This window comes from Malus sylvestris, chromosome 11 (assembly GCF_916048215.2).
Source record: "Malus sylvestris chromosome 11, drMalSylv7.2, whole genome shotgun sequence".
NCBI classification, from domain to species: Eukaryota; Viridiplantae; Streptophyta; class Magnoliopsida; order Rosales; family Rosaceae; genus Malus; species Malus sylvestris.
The window spans coordinates 37,526,004-37,552,170 of NC_062270.1; the positions used below are offsets into that span (position 1 = coordinate 37,526,004).

General features: G+C 38.1%; 3 protein-coding genes across 9 annotated transcripts in view; 1 reads left to right on the top strand and 2 right to left on the bottom strand.

The window, feature by feature from the left end:
- The window catches only part of LOC126590056 (polycomb group protein EMBRYONIC FLOWER 2-like), a 44,397-nt gene extending 37,837 nt beyond the window's left edge, over positions 1-6,560 (bottom strand). The window contains exons 1-17 of one of the 6 annotated variants that reach the window (XM_050255542.1): positions 6,339-6,560; positions 6,099-6,252; positions 5,925-5,980; positions 5,722-5,836; positions 5,452-5,611; positions 5,296-5,364; positions 4,395-4,534; positions 4,121-4,183; positions 3,833-3,957; positions 3,335-3,399; positions 3,008-3,060; positions 2,746-2,799; positions 2,601-2,660; positions 2,083-2,129; positions 1,841-1,962; positions 885-923; positions 668-806 (exon numbers count right to left, since the gene is read on the bottom strand). In XM_050255542.1, coding sequence (XP_050111499.1) covers positions 668-806; positions 885-923; positions 1,841-1,962; positions 2,083-2,129; positions 2,601-2,660; positions 2,746-2,799; positions 3,008-3,060; positions 3,335-3,399; positions 3,833-3,957; positions 4,121-4,183; positions 4,395-4,534; positions 5,296-5,364; positions 5,452-5,611; positions 5,722-5,836; positions 5,925-5,980; positions 6,099-6,224 — 1,433 coding nt within the window. In that variant the 5' untranslated portion in view covers positions 6,225-6,252; positions 6,339-6,560. Of the gene's footprint in view, positions 1-667; positions 924-1,840; positions 1,963-2,082; positions 2,130-2,600; positions 2,661-2,745; positions 2,800-3,007; positions 3,061-3,334; positions 3,400-3,832; positions 3,958-4,120; positions 4,184-4,394; positions 4,535-5,295; positions 5,365-5,451; positions 5,612-5,721; positions 5,837-5,924; positions 5,981-6,098; positions 6,253-6,338 lie in introns of all 6 variants that reach the window. The other 5 variants (XM_050255543.1, XM_050255541.1, XM_050255539.1 and 2 more) reach the window with 5 other exon arrangements.
- Positions 6,561-11,268: 4,708 nt separating this feature from the next.
- On the bottom strand, positions 11,269-22,477 carry LOC126590063 (F-box/FBD/LRR-repeat protein At1g78750-like). 2 transcript variants are annotated; one of them, XM_050255555.1, is made up of 5 exons: positions 22,394-22,477; positions 13,774-14,089; positions 12,141-13,094; positions 11,913-12,041; positions 11,269-11,823 (listed from the first exon to the last, which is right to left on the bottom strand). In XM_050255555.1, the coding sequence occupies exons 3-5, from the start codon at positions 13,086-13,088 to the stop codon at positions 11,521-11,523; spliced, it is 1,380 nt and encodes a 459-aa protein (XP_050111512.1). In that variant the 5' UTR covers positions 13,089-13,094; positions 13,774-14,089; positions 22,394-22,477; the 3' UTR covers positions 11,269-11,520. The 2 variants fall into 2 exon arrangements, with proteins under 2 accessions (XP_050111512.1, XP_050111513.1); XM_050255556.1 differs by lacking the exon at positions 22,394-22,477 and having other exon boundaries at positions 13,774-14,118.
- Positions 22,478-24,080: 1,603 nt separating this feature from the next.
- Positions 24,081-25,144, top strand: LOC126590470 (uncharacterized). The gene is made up of 2 exons (XM_050255922.1): positions 24,081-24,286; positions 24,367-25,144. The coding sequence occupies exons 1-2, from the start codon at positions 24,081-24,083 to the stop codon at positions 25,142-25,144; spliced, it is 984 nt and encodes a 327-aa protein (XP_050111879.1).
- Positions 25,145-26,167: the final 1,023 nt, after the last annotated feature.

The window sequence follows — 26,167 nt, forward strand, 5'->3', positions numbered from 1 at the left end:
CATGCAAGATTAATAATCGACATGCAAAAGGATCTATGAAAAATACCACAGCATTTGCTTAAAAACCACATTTAACAGAATTGAAAACTAGGCATAAAAAATGCTGATCAATTGGCAAGTGAAACACAGCCTGTCCACACATGATCAGTTCTGAGGGTGTGCGTGCATGCGTGTGTGTGTGTAGATTTGACAAGTTAACATCAGAGCGGCTTGGGAGCAACGGTTAGCATCCATCTATTAAGGTGAATTCACGTGCATGCACAAGCTCAACAGAGCTATACACATCCTAAAAGTTGTTTTAACAAGTTTTGTTGAACCAGTCCTTTTGGTTTCAGGAAAATAGGAACTGAACCGAAGCAAATAACCAGTTCAGGTCAGTTTAAGTCAGTTGCTTCAAATGGTTCAGATTCAGCTGGTTGTTGGACAGCGCTACCTGAATTTTGTTAGTTTTATTGAGTTCACATGATAAAGTAAGAATGAGTAGCCATGCATCCAAGCAACATACATGTATCTTTTTTATTATAAACATATGATGGATCGAAGCACATGTGAAGCCTTAGATTGGGAGCTGAATACCAGGTAAAACCTCATACATTTGACTTTGATGAGACAGATCCACCCATAAGTAATTACACTGCATTATTTCATGAGAGAGAGAGAAAGATACTTTCTAGGGTCTGGGCGCTCAACAGATAACTTTCTTGTCTTTGCAAACACAAGCATTGCAGGAGTTGCAAAATTGTTTCCCGATACTGATTGAACACAACCAGGATCACCATATGACTGTGGCGTGGAGCTTGAAACCCCTGCAACAGTAAAAAGCTGGATGAAACAAATTGCAGAGACAGCAACACCATCCGTAACATTCAGCAAATTACTCCTACCAGATATTCTAGCCTTATCACCTCTACTAGAATGAGCATCTGAGCAAAGAATTTGAGTGTTTGACGACAATATCCGGAAAAGGAGCGCATTAAGAGATATTAGTTCAATCTGCCTCAAAGAATAATAGACTACAAAATTCTTTTCAGACATCAGGTAAAGAAAAAAAATACACAATGCAATGGGTTAACTCAATACGTTCAGCTCAAAGTAAAAATAAAAAAAAGTTAACTAGATGTGTTAGAACATCTCGCAGGGTCATTTCTAATAGGATCCTAAACAAGGGTAGCTATTTGTCGCAAAATCATTTTGCTCCAAAGCAAGTCTAATAGAAACATTGCTCAATTATTCAGGCCTAATTTAAGTAAATTTTCGTAGAAAAATATATTTGCGGGATGCTTAGTAGGCACCTGAAGGAGGTTACTACATAGGTCTCCAGGAGATCAATGATATTTCATCTGCAGTCTGGAGCTTGAAATTTCATATTGCAGGATATGTTCAGATTCACTATGTCAGGAACACTTTGGGTTCCTAACAATAATCCAATCAACTAGATCAAGAGACGCAAGAGGATTGGTTGATCCATAATTTTTGGACCAGACACTTATTTTGCAAGGAATTAATACACAATTTACTTATTCATGTCAAGTTTTCTCCATTACTAAGATATATCTTTTCCATATAATTCCAGAGGAAAGAATTCTTAGCTAAAAGACAGTTTGAATCTTTGACACAGTTCAAAAAAGCCTGATTTGTTCCATCTTTTTGGTCATTTTTGTTTGTCTTGCCTCCACTGATTTTAAAACAACAAACACCCACCCAAAATATAATATTCAAAAATACATATAAGGGGGGAAAACCGGAGCTTCAGCACCTTATACTTTCTCAAAATTTTAAAAGTAATAGATCATATGGTCAATTCAGATAGTTTATGTGAACATGAGAAAAGAACATGTACCATCAGCCTTGTCCAGAAGCTCACAGAGTCCTGCAGGCAACTCAGACTCTAATACATGAGGATGCACGTGCTTTGCATTTTGATATAGGCCCTTGGGTCTTCTGCGTCTAAGTGGCTTTGAGCTGGAAAATGTATGAGCTTACTCCTTTCAGTTTAAGGCATTCGTATATCTCAATAAAATGACACAAGGTTAAAGAAATTATTAGGCACAACTATGGCCCAAGAAAGAAGAGAAAACTTACCAAAAGGAGAATGCTTGTAACTTAGGATCAACACCACCAGCAACAATCTGAAAAGAAAAAAAATAAGAACTAATTTCTGCAGCTAGTTATCAGGGATTTGTGTATGCTTTTTCTTTTGTACCACTACCATCCGTTTGTGTAGAAAAAATATATTCTCGAAGTTAACTACAATTCCTAAATTGGCCTAGTGGTCGTTTCATCCGTCATCTTCGGCAGCCAACATCATCTTTACTATTTCAACATGTATATCCGAAGAAACTAGAAAAATTATATCACGATGAAATATGTCCTAATCTAATTCCAAATTTAACATAGGAGAAACTAATGATCGGGACAGCTAACTTTTATGGAATTTGCATAATTCCTCAGGTAACGATATATACAGTGTAAATATCAATTTTTCTGAATGGCTATGAGATATGGTTGCTAATACTTAATACAGAACTTGATCGCTGAGAAATGGTACTTTTGCTCTATCATGCAAAAAAGACGTAAAATGATAATAAAACAATACATACCTCTGATCTCCAATTATTAGTTTTCACAGACACATTTACAGCTTGATACTCTTCAGTTACCTATAAATACTTATCAGTTTAGTAGCCATTGGTCTACCCTAATTCAATGAATATAATCCCACTAAGATTCTCACAGAATACTAACCCAAAATTCAAAGTTGAAGAGATCATGTGATGAGAACAAATGATGTCTCAGACCCTACAAAAAAGATTGAATAGATTCTGAGCATCAGTCATAAATTCACTAGCTACTGGTTCATTTTAAGATTGCTATACTCCTACTTTTCCCATAATCTTAAGCTATTAGGATCAATTCTATGTATGGATCCTAAAAGCTTAAGTTGTTGGGCTGTGAAGTAATTTGTTATCACAATACAATAACACAGATTTTGAGCAGAAAGTTGCACCTTGAAGCTTGCACACCTAACCAAGCAAAATGGACAAGAAAAGTCTTCAGTTACTGCAAGATGAACAAACGATTATTTCACAAACAACAGAATGTGTAGTCATTGGTATGCAAAAATATCTTCATTGGTTAAAGAATGTGAGGAAGAGGAAAAGAAAAAAAGTATTAATTGAAATACAAAAATATTTTTTTTCATTTTTTATCGAAAAGGAAATGCAAGTATGGAATAAAATTACCAATTTTCATATTTGAACTTTAAGATGCCAACTTGTCCCATAACGAAAATACCATTTAGAAGTTGCCAAGAATTATAGGAAATCATTAGTACCTTCTGTCCTTTGCAATGTATTGTTGTAGTATCTATAATTAAAAATCACATTTCCTGCCCTTAACCTGGACAAGACAAGTCACAAATATTTAAGCATATCCCCAAGAGCTCAAACACAGACATATACATACTGATCCAAAAATAAAATCCACTTGAACAATCTGCTAAGATCGAATGGATTTACTCTCGATGAATAGCACCACAAATCACCCATTTGCATGCAAGAAAGTGAAGCATACGAAGTTTTTTGGGAGTATATCCAAATTAAGTTCATAGAGTTTATTCTTATGGGAAAATACCAAGAGACTAATGATCAACTATTTCAATTTAGACTGAAACAAGAAAATTATGAAATAAAAGTAGAGACCCAAAAACTAAGTTTATTAATGATCAAACAAAACAGTATCCAATAACAACAATTTCAGGGAAGCAAAAAGTAGGAAGAAATAAACAGAATGACTGAATAGACAAATTTACTTGATGAGAGATGATAATTACCGAATGATATGAGGCAATGATGAAGAAGGAATGTCACTACATATGTATGTACTATTATAAGGAGATTTTTCCCTCGCACCATACTCCTCTGCAGAAATGGTGACCTGCACTAGCTGAGAAATGACCTTTGAAAGGCCCAAACAACCAAAAGTAACAGATATTCATCAGCAACAGTTGCCAAGAAAAGAATGTTGAATACACATACATGTATTTTCCGTGCCTAGAGAGAGAGAGAGAGGTGAGATTCAAATTATTGATCTAAGAAGAAAACACCAAAAAAAAACATACAACAGTTTCGGGATTATGGGGAGTTGCAATCATAAGGCACTTGTCCTCATTTAAACAGCTCAACTGCACAAGGGAAAAAACTATATCAACTGAGAGTGGAAAACAGGAGGTCTACAATTTATACGGGTCCAGTCACAAACAAGAGATTAGAAAAAGAAAAAAAAAGTATTTTGACAGCTAAAATGTCAAAAGGTTTAGCACATTGTTAACCAGGAACTCTTAGTCAAGAAAAATTGCAAATAGTTAATCAATAGTCAGGGTACTGATGCCATACCTTCAAGAAGCAAGAGCGCATGTCAATCGTTGAAATCATCTCAGCTCTCTGTCCCAAACCAAAATTAGGAGAATTCTCCCAAGAGATATAAAGTAATTCAAGTGGTATCTTGCTCCATAGACAATATCCTCCTGCATTTGCTGTCAAGCAAAATTGATGGTGAATTTAGAAAAATAAAATTAAAATAAAATAAAAAATAAAATAAAAAAATAAAACTGATTTGGGCAACCAATCCCATAAGAAAGAAGATTAAACTTGGTAAAATAATTCTTAATATTACAAGTAACAAAGAATGCTTCATCTTTCACTCAACATATATTGGTGTGAAGAGACAAGGGCATGACATAAAGGCCTCATTTGATAGAGAGGATTAGCTTGGATAGGACTATTTACTATATTGAAGGCATTTTGAAGGGAGAAATGGATGACAACTTCCCTATTTTGTCAAGAAAAGTTGTCCCCTTTAATCCTACCATTTTTGTGGGGACTAGTAGGGATATCTTTTCTTCATGAGTAACCTTCAACTTGGACAAAATATGGAAGATCTCATCCATTTCTTCCTCAAAATGCCTTCAATGTAGTGAATAGTACTATCCAAGTTAGTCCTCCCTATCAAACGAGGCCAAAGTATACTCGTCCTATCTTATTTTTAAAGTTGATAAAATATATCAGAAATTAAAACTTTAGGGACTTGCAAATGGGTCATATAGTTAAACATCTGGTCTCTACATATGCTAATGTGCCTGCATCATGTAGAACTTAAAGTTTACTAAAGAAATCCAAATTGCACAATTATGTCAGACCTGTCACAGTTTTAAATTTTAATCTGTTAAAGAACATATCAAAATGACATCAAAATTCAAACATGTGATAGAACTTAGCAAGTAAAGCTATAACTTACAAGGGAAAAAAGACATATCCACAGGACCCTTGGATAAATTGATTCCACGAAATGGGTTTTGAGCTCCCACTACAATGAACTAATATATGAGCCCAAACAGTTCGATGACATTCCACATAAAAAAGGCTTCCATACCAACAAAATTTCACAACGTACCAAAGCTGACGAGCAAGATTGCAAGGGAGCCAGATTTAGCCTCCAATGTTAGCTTATTAATGTCGGGCAGAATAAAATTTGCTTGCAGTTGACTACTCCCATCAACCCCAGTGGAATTACTTAACATGCAAGCTCGACTGAATCGATATGTAGCAGAATACTTGTTCATACATTCCAAGACAGAACTCTTATGAGATACATGTAGATGAAACCACAACAAAGCAACACGTTGATCAACAATTCTAAAACTAAAAACATGCATATACATACCTCTGGAACCGCAACATCAGGAACTAGTCTGGCCAAAAACACATACAAAGGAAAGAGATTCTGGGTTTGTAGACCTTCCATCTCATTCATCGAAATGGAAACCGTCATTTGTATCCTAAATTTCAAACCCAGTCAGGAAAAAAAAAAAAAACTAGCACACACATTGTACAGAACAAAAGTTAAAATTTTATTGCTGCCATTACCTCCTTTTGTGTTTGGCTTCTATTTTGTAGCTCAAACATCTCTGAAGAAACGCTGGCTACATTCGAAAAATGCACACAAACCCATTACAAATTGGCAACCAAAGTATAAATCTTCAATTTCATTGTCACATATATGCAGATAATTAGGCTAAACAATCCGAAAAAAAGTAGTACATTTCTAATAGCGCGGCGTTGGAGAATGTTGTAGAACTCGACAGGCTTGCAATAGACAGAGAGGCTCTCCTCCGCCGCAATTTCTTCCTCCGACGACATCCGCACCCGCTCCTCCTGCCGGCACATGTTACCGCCGCCGCTGCTCCTCGCGTGCCTGCAACCAAAGTTTCAATTTTTTTCGCGGAAAGTCGCAGCACAAGAGGAGTGAGAGAGAACCCAGATGAGAAAACGAGAGCTTACGGAGCCAGGAGGAAGAATTGGAGCTGAAGACGAAGAGATTGGGTGGAGGTTTCGGGTCTGCAATTCTTCTTCTGGCTTTTGGGTTCTTCGCGGTGCTCTCTTCCTCATCGAAAATCACGATGGCGTGCTTGCTCTCTTCTACCGGATTCTCTCACCATTCTCTCTGCGTTACGCTGCCAATTTTACTCAGCTGGCAGCTTTGGCTCATTTTTCAGACCAAAAATTATATAAATACTCCCTTGTCCTTTTTTTTCGAAGGTTTTTTTTAGCTTAATTTTGAAATAAATATGATAACCACACACACTCGCACACGATAACAATGAACGTTAAATTTGATTTCTACAAATACTTAAATATTTGACTTTCAATTTTAGTCATTTGTTTCCCTTACATAGTTGAATACTTTAAATAATAACAACCAACGTTAGATTTCATTCCATAAATACTCAGATATTTTATTTTCAATTTTAGTCATTCATTTCTCGTGTCGTCAAATATACAGCCTCACACTTTAAATGATAAGAACGAACCTTTGATTTCTACAAATACTTAGATATTTTACCTTCAATTTTAGTCACTTGTTCTCCGTATCGCACAATTTAAATGATAACAACAAACATTAGATTTGATTTCCACAAATATTTTGATATTTTATTTTCGATTTTAGTCATTTATTCTCCATATCATTAAACATATAGTCGCACACATTAAATGATAACAACGAATGTTAGATTTGATTCCACAAATATTTAGATATTTTATTTTCAATTTTAGTCATTCGTTTCTCGTGTCATTAATTGTACAGTCCTACACTTTAAATGATAACAACGAATGCTAAATTTGATTTCCACAAATATTTAAATATTTTATTTTTAATTTCAATCATTTGTTTTTCTTATCATTAAATGCTACGTATATATTAAAGAATAATTTACGAATGTGATTAAAATATGTGTATAAGAGAAAACAAATGTGTACTAACAAAAGTATTCCACATCTTTTTTAAGTAATTCACATCTTTTCTTAAAGTCCCTTTATATGGGACAGTTTAGGATTACTATGTTTTTTTCAAAAAAACTGCTTTTGATGTGTTTTAAAAATAATCAGCTGCAAAGTAAAACATATTAGCATTTGGTTAACTGTATTTTAAAAGTACTGTGAGTTTGAAAAACAGTATAAAAGTGTTTAGTAAATTGCAAGGTAAAAGTGATATAATTGTATATAATGACAAAATGGACATAGTAGTGGAGGTGAAGACAACATTGGCGGGGATGGTGGTGGTAATAGTGGTGGTGGTGGTTGCAGTAATGGTGATAGTAGTAACAAATGGTAGGTATGGTGGTGATGCTAATAGTGGGATGTGGTGGTTTGAGTGCAGAGGTAACAATGGTGGTAGGGATGGTTGTAGCACTGGTGATTGCGGTTGTGGTTGTGGTGGCAATGATGGCAGTTGCAGTTATAGTGGTGGTAGTGACGGTTGTGGTTGTGGTTGCGGTGGTAGTGGTGGCGGTTTTGGTTATGGTGGTGGCGGCAACGGTGGTGGAGGCGACAATGGTGACAATGGTGGTAGTTGAGGGTTGTGGTTGTGGTCACATTGGTGGAGGTTGTGGTTATGGTGGTAGTTGTGGCAACATTAATGGTGGTGGTAAGCGATAGCGATCACTTTATTCTCTAAGGGTGCGTTTGTTGCACCAGACTATCTCAGATTGGACTAGCTTTAGGGACTAAGCTAGACTGGCTTAGACTACACTAAGCTAGACTAACTTAGTGAAGCGTTTGGTGCAGTGTCGAACTAAAAAGAAGGATAATACCAAACTACAATATTATATTTTTTTAATTCATATCTAATAATATTATATTATACCTTTTTATCTCAAATTGGACTAGCTTCAGGAAGCCTCCATCAGTCTATATTTTTCTCCCTTTTGTCTCCCTCGTTCTCTCCGTCCCACGCTCTCCTTCCCTTCCTTATTTTTTCTGATTAATTGACAAATATTGTTTCTGCAAAATGAAGAATCGAGCTTGGTATTTGAGGTTTTTGTTCGGTGGGCATGGAAGTTCGAATGGGCGAGCTTGGTTGACCTAGATTCGTTCTATTTTGCGTCTGACCTCGTTGAAGTGGTTGTTTGTGCTTGCAGCGCTGTCGTTGAAGCGGGGATTGGGGATACTTCTAACCATCGTTGTGCTTACAGCAACGCTCCTCTGGCAGCGTTCTTTCAAATATCTCGTATTTTGGGGATTTGAGTTTCGACGACGATGCAGGTCCGTCGTCGATCGTCAGACGGCTACAAGGACAATGAGAAGCATACTAGAGTCCTGGAAAAGCCTAAGATGAAGCAAAGCAAGTGTAGGAGAGGATATTAACAATCTTCTCCTTTTCGGGGGGTCTCGCTAAGGCCCCTTAGCAAAGCGTTTAATCCCAGCGAGTTCGGCTTAGTCTCATTAAACATAATCCATGCTTGCACCAAACACGGTCTAAGTATCCTAGCCAGTCCGGTGAAACTTAGAGAAGCCAATCAAACACGCCCTAAGAGATAAAATGTGTGTGAAAGGCTAAATATGTCATTTTCAAAAAAGTTATGAAGGTATTACAGTAATTGAAAATATTTATAGTGGCTCAACTTAGCTTTTTATTAAGCAGTTTTTAAAAGCAACATACATGATACTTTTAAAAACTATTATTTAGAGGCCATTGCTTGTAAAATAAGTAGGATATTTTACGTTTACCAAACATTTGTTTACTACTTAACTTTAAAGGGAAGCAGTTTCTGGTGAAAAGAAAGCAATACCAAATGGGACCTAAATATTACTAGACTTTCTCTGCTTCTTTTTGCCCTGAGCCTCCGTCTTATAGTTGCATCATATAACCGAATCATAAATAGGTATTCGGTTCATGTGTCCAAACCACCTTAACCGATTTTAAACCTAGAATTAGATTCCAAAAGTAGAATCCTCCTACATCTCGATGAATTCCACTTCACAAATCACAAGTCTTTGAAGCCATTTCCAACATTGAGAAATTTTCATATAAGTCCTCCTTCCTAATCAAAAGATCAGCAGTATAAAATAGTCATCTTCTGCAAGACTTCACCATTCATTAACAAAAACCTTGCTACTTCAATCTCATCTGGATTTCCCTGGAGTGCCCTCATGGAGATAGTTTTGATTTATGACGATAAACAAATGGAACAAAATCCAGTGCATACCATGGAAACTCTGAGCAGGTGATCCCCTGAGCAACTCTATTAGCATTTCCCACCCGTAACAACAACTGTGAAGAACCAGTGTCGATTTGCTCAAATTATCAAAAGCAGGTAGAGAACAACCATTCAAGAAAGATGAAGTAATAAACAACAGCTGTGAAGAACCAGCGTCTTCCACGCTTTCGTTTCTTTCAATCTGTCCAGCTATGAAGGGATTAAAAACTATGATCCTAGATGTATTTTTCACCACTTCCCCCTTCCTCTCTACAAATGGGGAACATGACAACATGAATCTTGCTTGATTCTTAACTCCGAAACCATTTTTAACCTGATGGATTTTAGAAAACATTGTCGGGTTGCAACCACAATTATCACTTGGAATAACACTAGCAAAATAAAATGGGTAACTTTGGATGCGGTCCCTATTTAGCAACATTTTTTTATTGAAACCTTGTTGGTTTTCGATTTTTTATTGAAGTCCCTGAAATTAATGCAATAATGCATTTCTATGTAGGTTATTATAATTTTTAAATTAAAATTTGATATTTGTAGTTATTTATTGTTACATCTCGGACTCGACTCCACCGTAGCACGATATTGTCAGCTTTGGGCCCCGACCACACCCTCACGGTTTTATTTTTGAGAACTCACACGAGAACTTCCCAGTGGGTCACCCATCTTGAGATTGCTCTCGTGCGAACTCGCTTAACTTTGGAGTTCCTATGGAATCCGAAGCCAGTGAGCTTCCAAAACGTCTCGTGCTAGGTAGAGATAAGAATATACATATAAGGCTTAGAGGATTCACTACCTGGGCGATTTGGGATGCTAATTTATATTAATGAGATTTTAAATAAAATCCATAATTTGTTGAAAATATTTATAAAAAAATATACTTAAATAAAACCAATGATTTGTCATTACTTGTATTAATGACATTTTACATACAAAAAATTGGTAATTTTTACGATACATTTTTCATACAAAAAGTTGGTACATTTTATACAAAATAAAGGTGATATGTTTTATATAATGGGTACATTTCATATAAAAAAACGATGGGTACATTTTACACAAAAAAGAGATGGTACTTACAAAAAAGAAAAAAAATGGGTACATTTTACATATAACAAAGTGCTACATTATTTTAAGACAAATGGGTAAATTATGGGTACAAATAAAAGGTCAAAAAATATGAGTACAAATAAAAGTTTGAAAAATATGGACACAAAAAGAAATTAATATATGGGTACAAACGAAAACTGAATAGAAAATTGGCAAAATATAAAAAAAAAAGGTTGCAAATTAAAATGGGTACAAAATAAAAATAAAAATATATGATACAAAATTTAACCATAAATATAAATATATCAAATGTAACGTTTCTAACACTAAATGAATAATTTATAAATAAAATTTAATTATCTTGATATGTAAAATATTTTATTATTGAAATAATTAATGATGTTTATTAAAACCAAGGACCTTGATTAAAAATTAAAAAGGAATAAAGTTTCAATCAATAGAGTTGAAAAAAGAAGGATGAAAACCTAATTTCTCTAATAAATTTTTTCTTTGTTTAATACAAGCAACACTGGCAATGGAAAGTTGACCCCGAACATTTGTATAAAGGTGAATGCTCTTAAACCAAATTGAGTTACAAGCTGTTTACTTATGCTAGCACATCTTTTGATATACTAAAGTAGTGATTTTTTTTAGAAAACCAGATATATTAAAACTTAAATAATGTTCATAAACTGACTGATTAATTAAGCAAAACTTGTTCAAAACGATGACACAGAAAGTACAAAACAACGACTACAAACTGACTAATCGGTACTGATTACTTAAATTGTTTGTAAATCTTTGAGGCAACGCCCAAAAAAGGTGATCTCTTGAGGAACAATTGTGTGCACGATCCAGTAATTTCTTTGGAACAATGTTCCTTCCAAACTATTGAAATGCGCCTGAAAATGATTCCATTATGAAATCCCAAATCGAATTTCAACTTGACAGGTCTTTGAACCCCTTTGAAACAGTGAAACTTCCTTTGATAACGCCTTCGTACGTGCATGTGGACGATTTGTATTCCCTGAAGCGTCAATGGTCATCTTATTTAGTACTCCGCCATTCTTTAACAAGTACTTCACCAATTCCATCTCACCACGCCTTCCCTTGAATCTGTTTATATTAATAGTCTTGAGCTGCGACGACAAAGAAATAGGCACAACTTCTGGTGGAATAAATTCATGCCTGAAGTCTTCTACATTGCATATGGTACAATCCTAAAATGCATGTAACATAAATAAATCATGAGAATCCGAAAGACTGGTCTATGATGGTAAACAGTAGCATAAGTTGAATTATGTCTTACTTTGTGTTCAAAGACGAGATATTCTAGATTAGGTGATCTCTCGAGTAAATTTGTCAGAAATCTCCAATAACCGCAATTGTAAAAAACCAGCTTCAGTTGGTTCAAATTGTCAAATGCAGGCAAATCACCCTACATGAAAATAAGTTCAAGTAATGATCAAAGAGAAACTCATTTAGAAACTGAACATTTATTTACGCGTTTTTGTATCTTAAACAGTAAAGAACTTACTTCCAAACTATGAGATGAAAGAGACAGGTACTTGACATTGGAGACATTTCTCAGAAGTGCTATTGCGCGATCAGGCTCTTCTGCATATAAGAGAATATCTTCCACGTCTGCAATATCACTGTTAGGCATTTCTGTGTATGAGAGATCCACATTGGCCTTGACTATGAGATTTTCCTTGATCAACAAAGAAAAATTTAACAAACTGGTAAGTAGCTGGACATCAAGGGATTCAAGTTTCGGAGCTTCAATACAAATCTTGAACTCCTCATCATAATCGTCAAACTCCAAACATATAGCTAACGTCTTCAGTGCCGGTGCAGAGATGTTGATATCCAGACTTTCAACATCATAATCGTCAAGAGATCCCCCAATTCTCAAACCTTCCAGTACAGGGAGGTAAGATAAAACATTTTTCACCGATTCAATATCAGGATGATGAATTAGAACATAGAGGAACTTGAGATTTGGAAAACACCTTGATGTAAGAGGATGAGCAATAAAATGAAACTGCAGCTTCAAAACTTCTAGTGTTTCGCACATGAAATTTGTTTGAGGCAATTCCAAATTGTCGTCTGGATCTAAGTGAGAAACACAAAGATCAAGTTCAACAACCTTCCGTCTAATTGCACTGTGAATCCAACGATCAATAGGTGGGGGTTCGAAGTAGTCATGGTCACATCGAAGACGGAACTTTTGGATGCGTGATAAGTCAGGAGAGTCAAGTACATGATCCACAAATGATATAAACGCATTAACATTAGGGTAGTCATCGTCACAAAAGTACAGATTAGGAACGGAAGTCCATATGTTGTTCCATTTCTTAGACAAAACAGTGGTCCTAACAACATACTTCGTTGGAAGAAACGAAAGTATGTGGCAAAGAACCTCATTTGGTAGTGCACTTATCCTATCACTGACCCTCTCTTGAGGCTTTGGCATTGAACCCATTTGTACCTTTTAGTCAAAATTTAAAAAGATAAGCATATTTATAATGTGCATATGGTAACTTACAATCTAATGGAGAAGTAAATGAGCAAAAAATTTAGTATATCATATTTCAATATTTCAAATCGAGTATTTACAAATGAATGGCAATAACTTTGCATTTAACCATAATGTCCTCTAATGATAATTGCCTTCACAAATATCTAATTACCATTTCTTAATGAAAACAAATATATTTCCAAGAAAATATTCATTATATTGGAACAATTGTTCCGGATACTATATTCTAGACAGAATGAACAAAATAAATATTTCATATTCTCTAGAGATAAACAATAGAAAGGGTAAGACTTAAATTTCACTATTCCTCTAGTGTTTTTGACAGTTTACTTGGTAGCCAAACAGATGTTAATGGAAAGGAAGTCAAAATGCTAGTGAGACAATATCTGAAGTATGAGAGTGAAGCACAAAACAATACACACTTATTAAAATTCACTTGCTACTAAAATAAATAATGACTAATATGAATCTTTTCTCTATATAGGTTTTTGGTCAGTTTGATATGAGTCTATTCAGCAGATCATTGAATAAGGAGATCATATTCCAAACATACATTTCATTTGATAAAACGAAAATGCAAATTAAGGGAGTTCTGAAAATCAAACCAAGGGTTTCAATGATTGCTCACCTTCAATCTTGTAGAGGTGCCTTAGAACTTTGATTCTTCATCTTATCGAGGTGTGAGTGTCGATAGAAGACTTTGATTCTTCGTCTTATCGAGGTGTGAGCGTCAATAGAAGACCCAAATTTTCAATCTTAGGGTTTTCAGTTTCGTGCGGTGATGAAATTTTGAGGGGATGAGGGGTCAATAGTTGTCTATTTATAAAAAGAACACTTTGATAGCAGGTCCCCTCATACTATTTTATGAACAAGATGAATCTTCACGGGACACGTGTCATAATCAGAATCGTTCAATTCGAATGCTACACCTCCCTTTGAGCTGTCTTTGTTTATCAATGATGAGATTGCATAATTATGAAAGATTACAAAATAAACTTAAACATTTAAAGGAAACAATCTGGAGAAAAAAATTACAAGTTCTCATTTCCAGTAAAAACAAAGTTGATATATTATCATATAATAGGAAAAACAATCAAATATAGTAAGAGCACTATTCCATATTCAGCATCCAATTTCGCAAGCATAGACAACGAAGTGCATATCACATACCACAATCAAATTCATAACAAAGCTTGACGAAAGAAAAGAAATGCATAGCATTAATCTTTGATGCTTCAAGCAGAAATTGCAGTTTGTCTGATATAGAGATATTTCAGTTTTTCCACCCTTCGCAACCAAACCTAATTGCTACTTAATTTCTTTCATTCCTTCACATTCAGTCGATCTAACTTTAAGGGGATTGAAAACTACCGGCCAGCATGAATGCCGCACCCCATAACTGTTCCACATTACACAAAATCACCAATGGAACATGTATCCAGACTATCCAGCAGCATCCTTCGCTTCATCCAAATTACCCTTTCCATTTCCTTCTTACAATTGTAAAAAAAACAAGTTCCGATTTACCTACCTTTAAAAGATGAGCTGAAAGGTATACATGTTTAACATTGCAAATCCTTGCCAGAAGCTTGGTTCCACGGTTAGAATTGAGGAATTGTTTCATTTGCATGATGGTCATGGAGGTCAATCTTGGCTTTGAATATAAAATGTGCTCTCTCTAAAATATAATCTGAGAAACCCAGCGGGCATCAAGGTTTTCGAGCAAAAGCTCATGTAAAACATTGTACCCATCTTCAAAGGGCTCACTTAAGGAACATAAATGTTGAAATTTAAAACGACATCATATCCCTTTTTATAGCCAAATTTTCAAGTACGTTCAGGAAAAACTTAAACATTGAGTCATTTTCAGGATAATTAAGTATAATGTAAAGGAATTTACGGGAAACAACCGGATGCAGGAACATTGGTAAAAATTAGACCACAGGGTCAAAACCATTAGTGTTTTGGACGATGAAAATACTATTAGGCAACTCAATAATCTGGTCTCCATATGTAGCAGCATAAAGATCACAACAACAACAACAACAAAGCCTTTTCCCACTAAGTGGGGTCGGCTATATGAATCCTAGAACGTCATTGCGCTCGGTTTTGTGTCATGTCCTCCGTTAGATCTAAGTACTCTAAGCCTTTTCTTAGAGTCTCTTCCAAAGTTTTCCTAGGTCTTCCTCTACCCCTTCGGCCCTGAACCTCTGTCCCGTAGTCACATCTTCGAACCGGAGCGTCAGTCGGCCTTCTTTGCACATGTCCAAATCACCGGAACCGATTTTCTCTCATCTTTCCTTCAATTTCGGCTACTCCTACTTTACCTCGGATATCCTCATTCTCAATCTTATCCTTTCTCGTGTGCCCACACATCCCACGAAGCATCCTCATCTCCGCTACACCCATTTTGTGTACGTGTTGATGTTTCACCGCCCAACATTCTGTGCCATACAACATCGCTAGCCTTATTGCCGTCCTATAAAATTTTCCCTTGAGCTTCAGTGGCCTACGACGGTCACACAACACGCCGGATACACTCTTACACTTCATCCATCCAGCTCGTATTCTATGGTTGAGATCTCCATCTAATTCTCCGTTCTCTTGCAAGATAGATCCTAGGTAGCGAAAACGGTCGCTTTTGTGAACTTCGCTAGATTGCTCCGGTCATTAGTGTGGATAAGTATATAAATGGATAGAGATAGGAAAGCAAACACAAGATGTACGTGGTTCACCCAGATTGGCTACGTCCACGGAATAGAAGAGTTCTCATTAATTGTGAAGGGTTTACACAAGTACATAGGTTCAAGCTCTCCTTTAGTGAGTACCAGTGAATGATTTAGTACAAATGACATTAGAGTACAAATGACATTAGGAAATATTGTGGGAGAATGATCTCGTAATCACGAAACTTCTAAGTATCGGAGTGTGGTATCATCTTGACTTGCCTTATCTGTCTCATAGGTAGATGTGGCAGCTTCTCTGGAAGTACTCTTCCTCCATCCAGGGGTGGTATCTTTAACTGGTGGAGATGCACAAGGTAATGTATCAATTTCACTTGAAGCTTACTTGTAGTTTCAGGCTTGGTCCAGCGCGATACAAACCATGTAGTAGGAGTCCCCCAAGTCGCCGAGCTAGGGGATCTGCTGAAAGAGGTGACAGACAAGGTAAGCAATCAGAGCTCCGGCTGATTGTTCACCTTCTCCCCATCTTGCAGCAGCATGAAGGATAAAGAGAAGAAAAATGAGAAGAGATGATATGGGATACTTTTGCTTTTGAAGAAGTAACTTTCCACAGGCTTATTCTTGAACTGAGCTGGAGGGTTTTCTGGTTTCCTCCAGAGTATAAGGCCGACTGAAGAATTTGAGGGTCAAAACAAGTCCATCAAATCTAGAGTACGTTCGACCCTGCTGATATGGGATACTTTTACTTTTAACAGAGTGATGGATGTATCGGCACGTGTGCTGTTACGCTTGTCTCCACATGCTTCCTTGTATCCTTCGCACTTGCCCTATCTGTTCCTCAAGCAGATGCGGTATCTTCCCTGGAAACATAAGATGTTGAAGATGAGTACTCGAGAGCAATGCCAGGTAAGTAATCAGGTAAGGGGTTCCAGGCAGTCAGTTCTTGGCTGGGAGCTTGATTTCAAGTGCTGACTGATTGCTCTCTTTCTCCTTGTCTTGCAGGTAAAAACAAGGCCAAAGGAAAAGACCGGGAAAAAGCATGATATGGGATACTCTTGCTTTTAACCCTGATGATATGAGATATTCTTGCTCTAGTATAGCTTGTTTGCAGAGGTATTATCGGGGGGAAAGAAAGCTGAATATTTCGAAAGGTTTCGTCGGGAGTGCCCTCTCAGATATGAGGAAGGGTTGAGCATTTTTGCAGGTCTGCCTGTCCGTTGGGGATGGAGGTCGACATATATAGGAGTCTCCCTAACAACAAGTAGTAATGCTATTCCTTTACCCTGCTTGGTCATAGCACGGTAGTGGGAGCTGCCAGCTTCACATGTTTTAACTCTGTCAGAGCACTTTGAAAAAGTGGTATGTGGTATCTGGCTCTCGAGATTCGGAGAACGATGCTTCTTCGATTTTTGAGAAAGCAATCATACTGGGGGTCTGGCTCTCGAGATTCGGGGAGCAGTGTCTCTTCGATTTTTGAGAAAGTAATCATGTTGGGAGTCTGGCTCTCGAGATTCGGAGGGCGGTGCCTCTTCGATTTTGGAGTAAGCAATCTTGTTGGGAGTGTTTTCTCGGATGTGAGTAAAGGTTGGGCATGTTTGCTAGTCTACCTTGCCACGAAGCACGGAGGTTGACACACAGGGACTTTCCAATTATCCAGCAGTGGTGCTATTCCTTTACCCTTGTGGGTAATAATATGGTAGCTAGACCTTCAAAATTTATGTGTCTAAACTTTGTTAGTGCTATTTCTTTGTTATTCTTTTACCTTTCTTGGTCAGAGCGATGTAGTGGGAGCTGCAAGCTTCACGTGCTCAACTTTGGCAGAGACTTTGGCAAAGTTATATATGGTACCCATGAGCTATTATTGTGTGTGGGAAGTGGGTGATTGAACAGTAAGATTCATGTGCTTTCTACTTCACCAGAAGTCTTCGACAAAATGCCCATAATTTCCGCAAAGCTGAGTGTGCATGTGACAGGTGCTGGCAAGGCTAGAAAAGTAGGTGCCTCTTCGATTTCTGAGATCGGCCCTCGTGGTCTTTGAGCAGCCCAGCTTTTGAGAAAGCGAGCGCCTCTTCGATTGATTCGGAGAACGATGCCTCTTCGATTTTTGAGAAAGCAATCATGCTGGGGGTCTGACTCTCGAGATTCGGGGAGCAGTGTCTTTTCGATTTTTGAGAAAGTAATCATGTTGGGAGTCTGGCTCTCGAGATTCGGAGGGCGGTGCCTCTTCGATTTTGGAGCAAGCAATCTTGGTGGGAGTGTTTTCTCGAATGTGAGTAAAGGTTGGGCATGTTTGCTAGTCTACCTTGCCACGAAGCACAGAGGTTGACACACAGGGACTTTCCAATTATCCAGCAATGGTACTGTTCCTTTACCCTCTCTTCGATTTTTGAGAAAGTAGTCATGTTGGGAGTCTGGCTCTCGAGATTCGAAGGACGGTGTCTCTTCGATTTTGGAGCAAGCAATCTTATTGGGAGTGTTTTCTCGAATGTGAGTAAAGGTTGGGCATGTTTGCTAGTCTACCTTGCCACGAGGCACAGAGTTTGACACACAGGGACTTTCCAATTATCCAGCAGTGGTACTGTTCCTTTACCCTTGTGGGTAATAATATGGTAGCTAGACCTTCAAAATTTATGGGTCTAAACTTTGTTAGTGCTGTTTCTTTGCTATTCTTTTACCCTTCTTGGTCAGAGCGATGTAGTGGGAGCTGCAAGCTTCATGTGCTCAACTTTGGCAGAGAACTTTGGCAAAGTTATCTGTGGTACCCATGAGCTATTGTTGCGTGTGGGAAGTGGGTGATTGGACAGTAAGATTCATGTGTTTTCTACTTCCCCAGAAATCTTTGACAGAATTCCCATAATTTCCGCAAAGCTGAGTGTGCGTGTGACAGGTGCTGACAAGGCTGGAAAAGTAGGTGCCTCTTCGATTTCTGAGATCGGCCCTCGTGGTCTCTGAGCAGCCCAGCTTTTGAGAAAGCGAGCGCCTCTTCGATTTCTGAGATCGGCTTTCGTGGTCTTTGAGCAACCCAACTTTTGAGAAAGCAAACACCTCTTCGATTTATGAGATCAACCCTCGTGGTCTCTAAGTAGCCCAGCTTTTGAGAAAGCAAACGCCTCTTCGATTTCTGAGCAGGCGCCTCTTCGATGTCTGAAGCTCCGTCGAGTGCAGCTTTTTATAGGGGCTGGCATTAAGTTCCAAAGCACACTTGAACCTCCACCAGTAGAAGCTTCATTCTTGCACTTCTAAGATTTTGATTTGTCCGACCTCTTCTCTCTTCAACACCTTTGAAAATGTCTGGCCCCTCCGACCGTCGTTTTGACTTGAACCTTGTTGAAGAGGCAGCCCCGCCTTCTCCAGACAACATATGGCGCCCATCCTTCGTTTCCCCTACTGGTCCTCTTACCGTTGGGGATTCCGTGATGAAGAATGATATGACCGCTGCGGTGGTGGCCAGGAACCTTCTCACTCCCAAAGATAACAGACTACTTTCCAAACGGTCTGATGAGTTAGCTGTTAAGGATTCGCTGGCTCTCAGTGTTCAGTGTGCAGGTTCTGTGTCTAATATGGCCCAACGCCTATTTGCTCGAACCCGCCAAGTTGAATCATTGGCGGCCGAATTGATGAGTCTCAAACAGGATATTAGAGGGCTCAAGCATGAGAATAAACAGTTGCACCGGCTCGCACATGACTATGCTACAAACATGAAGAGGAAGCTTGACCAGATGAAGGAAACTGATGGTCAGGTTTTACTTGATCATCAGAGATTTGTGGGTTTGTTCCAGAGGCATTTATTGCCTTCGTCTTCTGGGGCTGTACCGCGTAATGAAGCTCCAAATGATCAACCTCTGATGCCTCCTCCTTCTAGGGTTCTGTCCAGTACTGAGGCTCCAAATGATCCCCCTCCGATGCCTTCTCTTTCTGGGGCTCTACCGACTACTGAGACTCCTCCTAAGCAACCTTTGTGAAGGCTCCATCTTGTTTGTTTAATTTGACTCATGTATATGTACATATTTGTAGCTTATCGGGGATATCAATAAATAAGCTTTCCTTCATTTCAACGTATTGTGTTAAATACACCAAAGCCTTCTTCGCTAAGTTCTTTGAATTTTCTTTTGTTGAAGCTTGTATGTTGAAGCTTTCTGAGTGGAGCATGTAGGTTGGGGTAGTGTTCCCTTAATTTTCCGAGTGAGGAAAACTTCTCGGTTAGAGACTTGGAAAATCCAAGTCACTGAGTGGGATCGGCTATATGAATCTTAGAACGCCATTGTGCTCGGTCCTGTGTCATGTCCTTCGTTAGATCCAAGTACTCTAAGTCTTTTCTTAGAGTCTCTTCCAAAGTTTTCCTAGGTCTTCCTCTACCCCTTCGGCCCTGAACCTCTGTCTCATAGTCGCATCTTCTAATCGAAGCGTCAGTAGGCCTTCTTTGCACATGTCCAAACCACCGTAACCGATTTTCTCTCATCTTTCCTTCAATTTCGGCTACTCCTACTTTACCCCGGATATCCTCATTCCTAATCTTATCCTTTCTCGTGTGCCCACACATCCAACGAAGCATCCTCATCTCCGCTACACCCATTTTGTGTACATGTTGATGCTTCACCGCCCAACATTCTGTGCCATACAGCATCGCCGGCCTTATTGCCGTCCTATAAAATTTTCCCTTGAGCTTCAGTGGCATACGGCGGTCACACAACACGCCAGATGCACTCTTCCACTTCATCCATCCAGCTTGTATTCTATGGTTGAGATCTCCATCTAATTCTCCGTTCTTTTGCAAGATAGATCCTAGGTAACGAAAACAGTCGCTCTTTGGTATTTCTTGATCTCCGATCCTCACCCCTAACTCGTTTTGGCCTCCATTTGCACTGAACTTGCACTCCATATATTCTGTCTTTGATCGGCTTAGGCGAAGACCTTTAGATTCCAACACTTCTCTCCAAAGGTTAAGCTTTGCATTTACCCCCTCCTGAGTTTCATCGATCAACACTATATCGTCTGCGAAAAGCATACACCAAGGAATATCATCTTGAATATGTCCTGTTAACTCATCCATTACCAACGCAAAAAGGTAAGGACTTAAGGATGAGCCTTGATGTAATCCTACAGTTATGGGAAAGCTTTCGGTTTGTCCTTCATGAGTTCTTACGGCAGTCTTTGCTCCTTCATACATATCCTTTATAGCTTGGATATATGCTACTCGTACTCCTTTCTTCTCTAAAATCCTCCAAAGAATGTCTCTTGGGACCCTATCATACGCTTTTTCCAAATCTATAAAGACCATGTGTAAATACTTTTTCCCATCTCTATATCTTTCCATCAATCTTCGTAAGAGATAGATTGCCTCCATGGTTGAGCGCCCTGGCATGAACCCGAATTGGTTGTCCGAAACCCATGTCTCTTGCCTCAATCTATGCTCAATGACTCTCTCCCAGAGCTTAATTGTATGACTCATTAACTTAATACCCCTATAGTTCATGCAATTTTGTACGTCGCCCTTATTCTTGTAGATAGGCACCAAAGTGCTCGTTCGCCACTCATTTGGCATCTTCTTCGTTTTCAAAATCCTATTGAAAAGGTCAGTGAGCCATGTTATACCTGTCTCTCCCAAAACTTTCCACACTTCGATTGGTATATCGTCTGGGCCTATTGCTTTTCTATGCTTCATCTTCTTCAAAGCTACAACCACTTCTTCCTTCTGGATTCGACGATAAAAAGAGTAGTTTCTACACTCTTCTGAGTTACTCAACTCCCCTAAAGAAGCACTCCTTTCATGTCCTTCATTGAAAAGATTATGAAAATAACCTCTCCATCTGTCTTTAACCGCGTTCTCTGTAGCAAGAACCTTTCCATCCTCATCCTTGATGCACCTCACTTGGTTTAGGTCCCTTGTCTTCTTTTCCCTTGCTCTAGCTAGTTTATAGATATCCAACTCTCCTTCTTTGGTATCTAGTCGTTTATACATATCGTCGTAAACCGCTAACTTAGCTTCTCTGACAGCTTTCTTCGCCTCTTGCTTCGCTTTTCTATACCTTTCACCATTTTCATCGGTCCTCTCCTTGTATAAGGCTTTACAACATTCCTTCTTAGCCTTCACCTTTGTTTGTACCTCCTCATTCCACCACCAAGATTCCTTTTGGTGTGGGGCAAAGCCCTTGGACTCTCCTAATACCTCTTTTGCTACTTTTCGGATACAACTAGCCATGGAATCCCACATTTGGCTAGCTTCCCCCTCTCTATCCCACACACATTGGGTGATTACCTTCTCTTTGAAAATGGCTTGTTTTTCTTCTTTTAGATTCCACCATCTAGTCCTTGGGCACTTCCAAGTCTTGTTCTTTTGTCTCACAAAGGTGAAGATCAAGCTCGATAAAATTATATTTCTAGCTAAAAGTAGTGTGAATCCAACTATCAATGTGAGAAGAACTGACGGTATGAAGATAATCACAGGCATGACCGAATTTTTGGATATCCGATGAATCATGGCTGCTCAACAAAATTTTAAGAGAGCACCAGAATCAGCAGGAAAATTCCCTCAGCGGAAATCTTGATAGGGTTAGAAACACATACATTTTCCCATCTTGTAGTCAGAGGGCTGTCAGGCAATGCAGTGATTCTATCTCCATCGCTTGCTTGACGCTTTGATATCGAACCCATTTGTACCCTGATACTTAAACCTCCCCTCATCCATGTCTGGTCATTTCAGTTAAGATTGAGTAGAGTAAATACGAATTTTTTTTATTTAAGCTCTAAATGGAAATAACTATAATCTGCATTTAGTTTATCAATAAATTCCTTGAATGCTAATTCTCTTCCCAGGATCATAGATATCTACATATAAATAATTCCATTTTACTAATATTTTTATTATTAGATTTAGGAGAACTAAACACCATTTTTCTCCTCTTACACACCCTTCTTATTTTTTGTCACCAAATTGAATAAAATCAAACAAAATCATTAACGAAAATGATTAACCAGAGGTATGTAAGGGAGAAAATTGGTGGTTGGCAGGTTTTGTTTTGTTTGTTCCTTTTTTCCTTGAGAAAAACGACACAAAGTATAAGACTTAATTTTCTCAAATATTCTTTGGCAGTTTTCTTAGTAACCAAACAGAAAGTTACGGAATGATAAGGAAATCATTTCTTATAGGGAAAATGATATATAACCTGGTAGAGCTGAGCTGCTGTGATTACCCTGGACAATACGAACTGGTTATCACCATCTCCATCTCTACAACTCTCTAGGGTTTATTCAAAACTCTCTTCTATTTATTTTGATGTCGAACTTTTAGCTTCAAATACAATTATATTTTTATCTTAAAAATTATAAATAAATAAAAAAATGACTAATGATGCCAATGTTTTTGGGGCGTGGTCTCCGGGCCTTGATCCATAAGTTAGCCTGCTAATAAGTTCAAAATTTGGCCTATACTTATGTAATAATGCCGGTATTCTAAACTATTCTAATTTACGGGAAGAAGAATTTGATCCTAGATGCCAATCTTCCTAAACTCACTTCTTCAATATATTTTTCTTAGTTGCAATGTTGCCTTGGCAATGCTAAGCACCGAGCACGCGCATTTGCCGATATTGTTGGAAGCTAACCGGTGTTGTTTGCATCGAAGAAGGAAGAAGAAGAAATGAAGGGTTAGTCTCCAATGGCTAGTTTTTTGTTTAAATGTGTGAGTGACAAATGTACACTCCAGATTAGATCACTTAAATCCCAATGAAGGGCTAGGATTTAATCTGGAGTAGTAAGGTGATTTAGTGTTTAAATATTGTCTTATCACCAACTCTTTTACACAAGTATAGGTGATAGAAATGTACCATACCCTTACACATCTTCTCTACTTAATGAAGTATGGCTGATGCATTGAATAATACACAACCTTGAAGTTGAAAATTACACTTTAATATCCTCTCAATTCTCTGCCATTCTATCCCTAAGAAACCGATCAAAATAAACCAACCAAAACACCAGAAATAAATCAACTTTATCATGGCCTCAAAGCTCAGTTTTTGATCTGAAATCTTTCTGGGCGTAATCTGTGAAAGTTAAGATTTTTGGGAGCACTAACGAAGTGTCCTCAACAACAACAACCAACAAACAATTTTGAAAATGAAGGGATCCAACAGTAGCAGTGAGCTAAAAGCTCCAGTCTTTGATGGGGAGAATTATGATTTATGGAAAATAAGAATGACAACCATTTTCAAATCCTATGATCTATGGGATATAGGGGTATGAACTACCTGAGATGAAAATTGATGCTCTAGAGGAGGATCTCACAGAAACACAACTCAAAACACTGAAGCAGAATCGGATGGAGGATGCTAGAGCACTTGGAATCATTCAAGGTGCTGTCTCATACACCATTTTCCCGAGGATAGCAAATGAAGAGACTGCAAAGGGAGCTTGGAAGTTTTACAGCAAGAGTACAGAGGAGACACTAAAGTCAGAAAGGTAAAATTTCAGTCCCTTAGAAGAGATTTCGAGTATACAAGAATGAGAGAAAATGAGCTGTTAAAAGACTACTTCACTAGGTTGTTTGATGTTGTAAACAAGATGAAAACATATGGTGAGGAACTGCCTAATGAAAGAATTGTCCAAAAACTATTGATTAGTTTGACTAAACCCTATGATTCAATAGTGAGTGTTATAGAAGAAACCAAAGACACTGAAACTCTCAGTGTGCAAGATGTGATGGCATCCTTAAGAGCTTTTGACCAAAGACTTGAGAGGCATGCTGATTTTGCACCTGAGAAAGCCTTTCAATCACTCAATGTTGGATCTGGTAATCAAGCTAGTGCAAGCAATCAGAAACCACAGTGGAAGGGCAAGAACAAGAAATGGGAAGGAAAAGGGTTTCATAACTTTAGACCTAACCAAGGCAGCAACATTAATGTAGGTTCAAGAACCAAACAACAATGTAAACATTGTGACAAATTTCATCTTGGAGAGTGTTGGTTCAAAGACCAGCCTAGGTGCCACAAATGCAACAGGTTTGAGCACATTATGAAGGACTGTAGATCAAAATTTGTGCAGGAAGTGAACAGTGCAAACCAAGTGGAGGAAGAAGCAAATGTGTTATGTGCCTTTAGTGCAAAAGTGGAGAAAAACAATGAAGTGTGGTACATTGATAGTGGTTGCAGCAACCACATGACTGCACATGAGTCATTACTCATTGACATTGACACAAACTTCATTGGAAAAGTGAAAATGGGAGATGGAAACATTGTCAAGGCCACTGGAAGAGGAACTTTGGTTATCAACACCAAGAAAGGAAGAAGATGCATAAGGGATGTGATGCTAGTGCCATGATTGGATGAAAACCTACTTAGTGTGGGTCAAATGATGGAGCATGGGTATTTCCTACTCTTTGGGGGAACTGTGGTTGAGATCTATGATGACAAATCCCTATAAAATTTGGTGACCAAAATGAAAGTGAAAAACAGAAGCTTTTCACTTGTGTTGAAGTACTTAGAAGAAGTGGCAAGGAAAGCAAGTGTGACAGGTTCTATGAAACTATGGCACAAGAGGTTTGGTCACTTAAACATGACAAGCCTAGAAAATCTACAAAAGTATGAAATGGTACAAAGAATACCTAAGATGGATCACTGCAATGAAACCTGTGAAGGATGTGCATTTGGGAAGCATCACAAGGATCCATTTGAAGTTGGCAAGGATTGGAGGGCAACAAAGCCACTCGAGTTGATTCACACAGATGTGTGTGGACCAATGAAAACAACAACAATCAGTGGAAGTAGGTATTTCTTAACCTTCATTGATGACTACTTACAGATGTGTGTGGGTGTATTTCATGAGGTTCAAGTCTGAGGTATTCACAATATTCAAAAAGTTCAAAGCAATGGTGGAATTGCAAAGTGGATACCAAATTAAAAGACTGAGAAGTGATAGGGAATGTGAGTACACCTCACATGAGTTTAATGCATTCTGTGAAGATGTGGGGTTGGAGAAGCAACTCACTGTGGCATATTCACCACAACATAATGGGATTGCAGAAAGGAAGAATAGGACTATAATCGAAATGGCTAAGTCTATGATGCATGAGAAAAACATGCCTTATACATTCTGGGGTGAAGCTGTGAACACCTCAATGTACCTATTGAATAGGTGCCCTACTAAAACACTGGACAAGAAGACACCATTCGAAGTGTTCAGTGGAAGGAAGCTCTCTGTGAAGCACCTGAGAGTGTTTGGCTCAGTGTGCTACACTCTCATCCCTCACCAACTAAGGCACAAGTTGGAGAAATCAAGTAACAATGATGTTTTTGTAGGCTATGGTACCAGTGAGAAAGGGTACAGAGTTTATAATGTGTTAAC